At 35.1% G+C, this 9,720-nt stretch overlaps 2 protein-coding genes across 3 annotated transcripts in view; both read left to right on the forward strand.

Annotated features, from left to right (window-relative positions):
- The window catches only part of LOC107629091 (scarecrow-like protein 14), a 3,289-nt gene extending 1,323 nt beyond the window's left edge, over positions 1–1,966 (forward strand). Inside the window, exon 3 of the mRNA XM_021117122.1 lies at positions 4–1,966. Within this exon, the coding sequence (XP_020972781.1) occupies positions 4–1,710 (1,707 nt within the window). The 3' untranslated portion in view covers positions 1,711–1,966. The remainder of the gene's footprint in view (positions 1–3) is intronic.
- On the forward strand, positions 3,562–7,226 carry LOC107629090 (scarecrow-like protein 31). 2 transcript variants are annotated; one of them, XR_002358732.1, is made up of 3 exons: positions 3,569–3,893; positions 4,026–6,408; positions 6,733–7,226. XR_002358732.1 is itself a non-coding variant. In XM_021117843.1 (2 exons), exon 2 carries the CDS (start codon positions 4,102–4,104, stop codon positions 6,352–6,354), a length of 2,253 nt encoding a protein of 750 aa, XP_020973502.1. In that variant the 5' UTR covers positions 3,562–3,893; positions 4,026–4,101; the 3' UTR covers positions 6,355–6,723. The 2 variants fall into 2 exon arrangements, 1 of the variants encoding a protein (XP_020973502.1); XM_021117843.1 differs by lacking the exon at positions 6,733–7,226 and having other exon boundaries at positions 3,562–3,893; positions 4,026–6,723.

The following is a 9,720-nucleotide window of genomic DNA, read 5'->3' on the forward strand; positions in this document are numbered from 1 at the left end:
AACCCCGGCACACAGTCTTCCACGAACAATAGAAATAGCTTTACTACAGCCAACAATGGTGGTGGATTGTTGGGGAGTTCAGGTGCTGGATTTTTTGATTCATCATTTCTGAGCAAAAGTGAGTCCATGCTGCAGTTTAAGAGGGGAATGGAGGAAGCCAGTAAGTTTCTTCCTAAGGGGAATCCGCTGGTTATTGACTTGGAGAATAGCACCTTTAACCCTTCTTTCCAAAAGGCTCCTCAGCATGTGGACATTAAGGAGGAGAGAGATGAAAGGGAGTATTTTTCTGGTGAGTCAAAAGGGAGAAAGAATCACGAGCGGGAAGATCAAGTGGAATTACAAGATGGGAGGAGCAACAAACAGTCTGCGATTTACAGGGAAGACAGTGAGCTATCAGAATTGTTTGATAAAATACTGCTCGGCACAGGGTGTGGAAAAGAGGCACCTCCCAGATGCATTTGTGACGAAGACAAACCTAATGGGCAAGACAAGAATGTGCAGCAGAAGGAAGAAACAAACAAGTTTAGCAGTGGAAAGAATCGTGTTAAGAAACAAGGTAATAAGAAGGGAGTTGTTGATCTGAGGACCCTATTGGTTCTGTGCGCACAAGCTGTTTCATCTGATGATCATTCAACTGCTACTGAGTTATTGAAGCAGATTAGACAGCACTCTTCACGTCTAGGTGATGGGTCTCAGAGGCTGGCACATTGTTTTGCAAATGCCCTTGAAGCACGCTTGGCCGGCTCTGGCACCCAGCTATACACTTCTCTGACCTCCAAAAGAAAATCTGCTGCAGATATGGTGAAAGCATATCAAATGTTTATATCAGCCTGCCCATTCAAGAAGCTTGCTATCATTTTTGCTAACCATACAATTCTGAACCTAGCCAAGCCCAAGGAAGTGGAAACTCTTCATATTGTTGATTTTGGTATCCGTTACGGCTTCCAGTGGCCTGCCCTTATTTTTCGTCTATCAAATAGACATGGTGGTCCTCCCAAGCTGCGCATAACAGGGATCGAGCTTCCACAACCAGGTTTCAGGCCAGCAGAGAGAGTCCAGGAGACAGGGCGTCGCCTAGCTAAGTATTGTGAACGCTTTAATGTTCCTTTTGAGTTCAATGCTATTGCACAGAAATGGGAAACCATCAAAATTGAGGACCTTAAGATAAAGGAAAATGAACTTCTTGCAGTGAATTGTATGGTTCGGTTTAAGAATCTACTTGATGAGACTGTTGTGTTGAATAGTCCCAGGGATGCTGTCTTGAAATTAATTAGGAAGGCCAATCCTAATATATTTATACACGCTACTGTCAATGGGAACTACAATGCCCCATTCTTTGTGACACGGTTCCGGGAGGCTCTTTTTCATTACTCTACATTGTTTGATGTGCTTGACACCAATGTTGATCGCGAAGATCCAATGAGGTTGATGTTTGAGGAGGAGTTCTTTGGCAGGGAGGTAGTGAATATTATAGCTTGTGAGGGTTCTGAGAGGGTTGAGCGACCCGAAACATACAAGCAATGGCAGGTTCGGAATACAAGGGCAGGGTTTAGGCAACTCCCCTTGGATGACCACCTCATTCACAAACTAAGATGTAAACTGAAAGATGTGTACCATGGTGATTTCATGCTTGATGTGGATGGCAACTACATGCTTCAAGGTTGGAAGGGCCGAATCATTTATGCTTCCTCTTGTTGGGTACCAGCATAGGTGTGAACATTTGACAATGTTCTCCATAGTTAGGAGTAGTACTTGAAGAGTTTGTTGGAGTCATTGTCATTTTAGGATTCTGGTAAAATCTAACATGGAGATATCATAAAGTTTACATGGTTGTAGGAGACATTGTCAAATGGTGTAGCATAGTTTCAGTAATAAGAATACCTTGCACTTGGCTGTGTGTATAAGTATAATACAATTAATATTAATGCTACCTGAATGACTTATAAATATGCATATTCGTTGTGAATTTTCTGAGCTAACAAGATATTAATGTAGAAAGCATTCTGAATTGTTGGATGATTTACAGCTTCCTGAAAATGTAGAAATCATTCTGAACAGGATTGCTCAGTAACATGATGAATTATTATGGTTGGCTCTGATTGTAGGAACTAGGATGGGATGTCTTAGCTGAAATAAGATTAATGATTTTCTGATTTGGTGTGACTTAAGGCTCTGTATTATGATAATAGAGGTACAACACACGACGTGAGAACTTTTTCTTTTTAATATTTTTAATATTGTATTTTTAGGGGTGAAATCCTTTAAGATGAACCAAACTGGGTGTTAAACATTACTATGGTTATATACAAAATGTCACTGATGTTTTGTGTTTCTTTCATTAAAATAATATTTTTTATTACAAAACGTAAGAACTGACGTTTTGTTCTTTCATGATTAAAAAAAAATTTTTATTGCAAAACGTCAGTGACGTTTTGTACTACTACCACAACTGTGTAAAATATTAAAATAATCAAATATTTTTGTATTTTATATTAAAATTATTTATATATAAAAATTTTAGCCATTCTAGACCAATTTTAACCGTGTTCTTTTTTATTATTATTATTATTATTATGTTGTAAACAAAATAAATAGACTAATTTCATGTTTAAAGTGAGGACATCAATATTTATGTAACTCTTTAATTATTGGTTATATTCTTAGGGACCAAATAATTAATTAACAAATAAGAGCTAGACAGATAATGAAAGAGTAACAGTAGTTAAGTTTACTTCAAATAAATCTAAACAATAATGGAGTCAAGATGGTTCTCATTTCTTTACTAACACAACTTATTTGTCAAAACAAATAGTAAAATAATAATAACAATATATTCAACCATTAATAATAAACTCACAATTAAACAGCAAGCAAGTGCCTTTGAAAATTATTAGTCTTCTGTTATAGGCATTTAAGTGAAAACATAGAAAATTAGAAATAGAAAATTCAAAGAAGTATGAATGATAGAGACTTGACTTAGTCCCTAGAACAACACGTGATGGATGAAGAAAGTCTCAGCTTGGCAACCAAGTAACCCATCTTGTTCCCCCACCCTCACATGACGCTTTATGGCGTTGAATCAAGTTGTCTATATCCTACTTATTCAATGTTTGTTTCTAGAAAGTTTTTTTTGGTCCCTAAACATTTTGGAGAAAATTCATATACATGTCTATATTTGTTCCCTTCCATCTTTGAGGAATTTTCGGATTAGAAATATATGTATTAGGAAGGATAAACTTGAAAAATTGGAACAATATCTAGTGATCCGTCTATTGGATTTTTATTTGAAAAAAAATTGTGCCTATTTTTATAATAAAAAGATAGTGTCCGTGTATGTTGATTGAAAATAGAAACATGGACAAGAAATATTAGAGACCAACATATTAGTAAAAAAAAATTGAGACTTTACTAGAATTGACTAAAATTCTCTTTTTTTTTTTTTAAATAAAATTGTTTGTTTGCTCTTTTGTAATTAATTAAAAGAAATGTAATGTGATAATGTTTATTTTCATCTGTTGATGAGTTGAGCAGGTGGTAGTCATTAGTCAAACATTTGAAGATGCTACTAACTGAAGTGACATAATATCACCCAACTCATACAATGCACCTTAATAAGTGCCTCTCCACTTTTGAACACAATATATACCACTCAACTTCTCCGAAGGTTCCTGCTGTTAATAGTTAATGTTCTCCATCCTATGTTTCTTCTTTTGATTGGTCCAACCTATATAATATTATATATGTTGATAATTGTTAATATATGCTTTTAATTAGTCAAAAGAGCTGGCTGCTATGTACCTTTATATATAACATCATCTCACCCAACCTCCCCTTTTACCTTAAGCCAGGGATTCCTACAAATTTTCTGTCTTTGCAACTTCCCTTAATTAGTGGTCAGTAACTTACTTGCTTTCTACAGTTTTATTATTATGATATAATGAATCAAGAAAGAATCTTATGTAATAGTTTCATGGCTTCATTCATATATAGTCTATAAATTCATTTGATTATTGTTTCTTGACCAGAATAAGCTATTAGGGTGTGGGTGTTGGTGATTTTGATTGTTGTTTCTCAAATCTCAACCAACATAGCTACCAATCCATGGATCCAAATTATCCAATAGGCGGCAGTGATGATTTCATGAACAGCTTCCAAATTGGTGAAGATGGCACCATAGTATTCTCTGATGATCAAAATCAGTTTTATTATGATGCCAACCAGCACCTTGATCCTCTTTACCAGCATGTTGCAGACCAACTTTTTGATGAATTTCCTCAGTACACAAGCCATGTGGAAGAAGCTGCAGCTGCTCCTGTTGCCTCCACCGTGGTGGATCCTTCCGTTGAGGACGCTGATTTCTCAGAAACAGCAAAGTTTATAACACAAGTTCTCATGGAAGAGGGTGTTGAACAAAGGCCATTCTATGACCCTTTCAGCTTGAATGCCACTGAGCAATCCTTCTATGATGCTCTTAACGATGTTCTCATAGACAACATCAACATGCCACTCTCCCCCAATGAACACCCTCTTGATGTTCATCATCAAGGTGGAACAACCAGCAGCAGCAGCAGCGGCAGCAACAGTGGCAACAACAACGACAATCAAAACAATAACAACCCTGTTGATGAGAACTCTAGCGAGTTTCTGAAGCCTTCTGTTTCTCCTGATACCTTTAGCTCTGGTGATCATGCTTTTCAGTTTAACTCCCATGCCATTTCTCAACATGACTCGAATGTTTCCTATGCTAATTTTGGGGTGTATGATGTGGATACTTCTTTTACCAAGCTGTTGGCTCAAAATATTTTCAGCGACTCAGATTCTGTCTCCCAGTTCAGGAGAGGCTTAGAGGAAGCTAGCAAGTTTCTTCCTCCGGGACCTCAGCTTGTGACTGGTTTTGAGACCACACCGGCTGTCGTGGTGCCTATAGACGAACCAAAGGGAGATAAAGCCGTTGGGTTGAAGGGCAGAAAGAATCATGAACGTGAAGAATGGAGTGATGATACAGAAGAAGGGAGGAGTAACAAGCATTCGGCAACTAGCAGTGTAGTTGATGAGAGTGAATTATCTGAAATGTTTGATAAAGTATTGCTTAGTATTGGTGCGCCAATGTGCTTTCCAGTGAACAATGAAGTAGAGAAAGCTTCTAATCCCTCAACCTCTAATGGAGGGAAGGGTCGTCCTAAGAGACAAGGGAAGAAGAAAGAAACCATTGATTTGAGGACCCTTTTGGTTCTGTGTGCACAAGCTGTGTCTGCTTGTGACAACAGGACTGCCACTGAGCTTCTCAAGCAAATTAGGCAGCATTCGACTCCCTCTGGGGATGCAACGCAAAGAACGGCTCATTACTTCGCCAATGGCCTTGAAGCACGCTTGCATGGTGATGGCACTGGAACACAAGGATTCTACACCTATGTCAGCACCAAGAGGCTAAGTGCTGCTGAGTTTTTGAAAGCTTACAAGGTGTTCATGAATGCCTGCCCTTTTTCGAAGTTTGCAAATTTCTTTGCAAACAAAATGATAATGAAAGCAGCTCAAAATGCAGAAACACTTCACATCATTGATTTTGGTATCTTATATGGTTTCCAGTGGCCAATTCTGATTAAGTTCCTCTCAGACAGAGAAACTGGACCCCTCAAGAAGCTGAAGATCACAGGAATAGAGTTTCCCCAACCTGGTTTCCGTCCTGCAGAAAGACTTAACGAGACTGGTCGTCGTCTTGCTAACTACTGCGAGCGTTTCAAGGTTCCCTTCGAGTATAATGCCATAGCATCAAGGAACTGGGAAACCATCCAGGTTGAAGACCTTAAAATTGAGAGCAATGAGTTTCTTGCTGTGAACTGTCATAAGAGGTTTGAGAATTTGATGGATGAAACAATTGAAGTGAACAGTCCTAGAGATGCAGTGTTGCAGTTGATCAGGAAGATAAATCCGGATATTTTTGTTCAGGCCATTGTTAATGGATCTTATAATGCACCTTTCTTTGCCACACGATTCAGGGAGGCACTGTTCCATTTTTCTGCAATTTATGACATGTGTGACGCTGTCATCCCCCGTGACAATGAGAAGAGAATGAAGATTGAGAGAGAGATTATAGGCCGGGAGGTTTTGAATGTTGTGGCGTGCGAAGGTTTTGAAAGGATTGATAGGCCTGAGACATACAAGCAATGGCAGGCTAGGAATACAAGGGCTGGTTTCAAGCAGCTACCCTTGAATGAGGAACTAATGGCCAAATTTTCAGCCAAGTTAAAGGAATGGTACCACAAAGACTTTGTCTTAGATGAGGATGGCAACTGGATGCTTCAAGGTTGGAAGGGCCGCGTCTTATACGCTTCCACTTGTTGGGTGCCTGCATAGTGAGTTGCCACTGTCCTCTTGGTCTTGTTTCAGAACTCACCCTAGACTCTTAAGGTATGATTCCAAGAATCAGTCCTAAGTTTTTATTCCATCCATTTTTGTAGGTTGTTTTCAAGGTTGGTTAGAAAAATACTAGAGCGCTATAAACTTTGATAGAATTTGGTTGCCAGAGTGATATCGATGCGATTTGATGATTAACTCCTGGATTAATAAGGGGATTTTGCTGTGTTTTATTCAACAACTATCATGATTTTTGTCAGAGAATGCAGCAAGATTTCATCCTTTGAGTTATAGTCCTACTAGGCATTTTATCTAATTTAGTTATTCCAGCTTTTATTTGTAATGGTGAAGCTTATTTTGCTCTTAAAATTGTTACAGGTTTTGGTAATCCTGGTTTGGTCTATTAGCTTAACCTTGAGGTATTGTGACTATTATTCATCCAAGCTTTGCACAAAAAGCTACTCTGTATAATTAATGGCTGCACTTCCTTTGTAGAATTGAGACTCATCAATATAATGTAATGAAGCTCTGTAATGATATTTAAGGAGGGTATAGCAGAGTCAGAAAGCCCTTTAAGCATGTTAGAGCTAAAATATTTGCAATGAGAACATTCTGAGATATTCTCTCTCTGATCATTCGATTAGGTACTTAGCATTTTCTGGAAGATAAATTATCTACTGAATTGACAGCATGTGATTGGTTCTTGTTTGTTGGTTCCGTGTTTTGAAAGTCAGTTTTAAATGCAGCAACTTGTCTGAAACTTTAAATTAGATACAACCGAAAACGGAGTTTGTGAACCTTAATCACATGCTGATGAACAATCTTTTGATATCTTCCTCTGAAGAGCTACTAATGGATTGAGTGTTGTCTAAGATAGCATGCTTGCTTATTTAAGTGCTAACAGAAGTGATATAACCTAGAACATTATCACTTTTGTATTCAGGTATGGTTAAACAAGAATGTTATTTTTATACTAAAATCAGTTATCATATATTTATGTATAAATATATGTATATTTTAATTTATTTTTAGTGTATATTTTGTATTTCAATATATATTTTATACTGATTTTAGTGTATATCTAATATTACTGTATATTAAATTAAGCAAAAGTATTATCTGTACAATAAAATCAATCACCATGTATTTATATGTATGTATTATTTAACTCGTTTTTAATGTATATTTTATAATCCAACGTGTATTTTTACACTAATGACTAATTTTAATAGTTAATTTTAATGTATATCTAGTATGATCGTAAATTATGAATGTACTAAATTTTGTTTTGGCTCAGTGAGTCACTGACGGCGTGATGAGTTAGCACGTCCATGCCATGTTGTAAGAGTTAGCCTATGAAGTATAGACATTTTGATGAGTTGTTGTATTCGCGTGTCGAACAAATTTTGGACATGACACTAACCAACACTTATACAATATGCATGTCTTTTGCGTCCAACTCTGTCTAAATAAAAAATAAAAAATTATTTCTGGGATACACTTGGACACACCTAAATACCATCACGTGTCAGTGTGTCCAACCTTATTCTTAACATGAATATAAAAATGAATTTAGAAATAATATATATTATCATTTATCATGCCTTATAACAATTTAAAATTTATATGTTTCTATATCTATGACGTGTCGTGCTCCGTATTCATGTTATCATCTGTGTATCATAGAGACCAACTAATAGTAATAATAAACTTTAATTTATAAATGATTTAATTATTTCAAAATATATATGATGATCAACACTAACTCTATATTTAAACAATTAAACAACCTACTTACCTTACTCTAATAACCCTATTATTTTATCCATAATGTTATATGTACAAGTATTTTTGTAAACTAATCCAATTAAATTAGCATAAATTCAATTAAAAATGCGTACATATGTACAAGTATTTTTGTAAACTAATCCAATTAAATTAGCATAAATCCAAATAAAAAATGCGTACATATATGTCATTCTTTTTTGAACTTGTACAACACATAAACTTTTATTAGAAAGCACATAAAATTTGTTGATATAACACAAAAAATTTTACACATAATACAAACTTTTTAATATATTATAAAATTTTTTGTACATATCACATAAATATTTACACATAACACATAAATTTTTACTACAAACATATTTTTTTAGTTGAGTCAATTTTCTGGGTATGTAATTCTTATAATTTATATGTTGTGCATATTTTTTTAGTTGGGTGTCAATATTTTAGACATGTAATTTTTTAAAAAAATTTGTATTGGGCACCAAAATTTTGTGTTGTGCGTCGAAATTTTTGTGCTCTAGTTTTCTAAACATATATAGGGCTGCGAGATAAGACAAGACACTGAGAACAAGACACAAATGATAGAGATATAAAATTTTCTGTTCTTATATTCTGTTTGGTGATAAATGATAACAAATTATGAAAATCCAATTTATTCTAATTTTTTTCATTTAAAAAGTTTGAGAAGAAAAATATAATTATGAAAAATTAGCAAAAATAATGAAAGAATAAATGAAAAATAAGTTGTGTCCCTTGTTAGTGTCTCTATGTCCTTCCTGTCAAGATAGACACAAAATACACTAATTCAGTGTCTTTGGACATAATGTCTCTGTCCATGTCTCATCTATCAAACACAATTTTATGTCTCTATGTCCTTATCTCAATGTCTTATTTCTGTAAACAAACGCATCCTAGGAGAAGAAGATCAATACGACGAGGATATAAAAGAGGATGGAGAGAGAAGAAAAAGGAAGAGAAGAAATTAAAAGACAAGCCAGTGGAAGCGACGGTAGCGGCAAAGGCAATGATAACGATGTTGAAGAAAGAAATGCGAAGAAGAAGAAGAAGTGCGTGATGACTTTGTTGAAAACTTGATTTAAAAAACACTTGATACTTTTTCAAGAAGTAAATTGATTTAGAATTGAAATCTGTATTGCAGTTGATTTACGAAATGAAATCGGTATCACCTTGATAGAGAACCAATAAAATTTTGTCACTCGTATAATTATGTTGATAAAATAATTAAAAATAATATAAATTTTTAAATGAACTAAGATTAAGCATTGGAGGAGCAAATCACATTTTTATTTTAAATTATCATTTATGATATATGATCCTACAAATGTTCTCATAAAACACAAAATAAAACTGAAATTAGAACTAGCATTGGAGATGCTTTAAAGAATTTTGAAAATAAATATAGCATTTAATTTTAATGTATTATTAGTATAACTAATTAAATTCTTACATTTAATTATGTAATAATATGTAATCATAAATAATTATTTTATAATTGCATATGTTCTTGTATGGATACCTGGAGGGAGAGCTCGGTCTCTGGGAATCGACGCCGAG

This window comes from Arachis ipaensis, chromosome B03, assembly GCF_000816755.2.
Source record: "Arachis ipaensis cultivar K30076 chromosome B03, Araip1.1, whole genome shotgun sequence".
Classification (NCBI taxonomy): Eukaryota; Viridiplantae; Streptophyta; class Magnoliopsida; order Fabales; family Fabaceae; genus Arachis; species Arachis ipaensis.

What these genes read in the sequence shown, in the direction of transcription:
- LOC107629090 (XM_021117843.1), top strand. Translation starts at nt 4,102, where the DNA reads ATGGATCCAAATTATCCAATAGGCGGCAGTGATGATTTCATGAACAGC.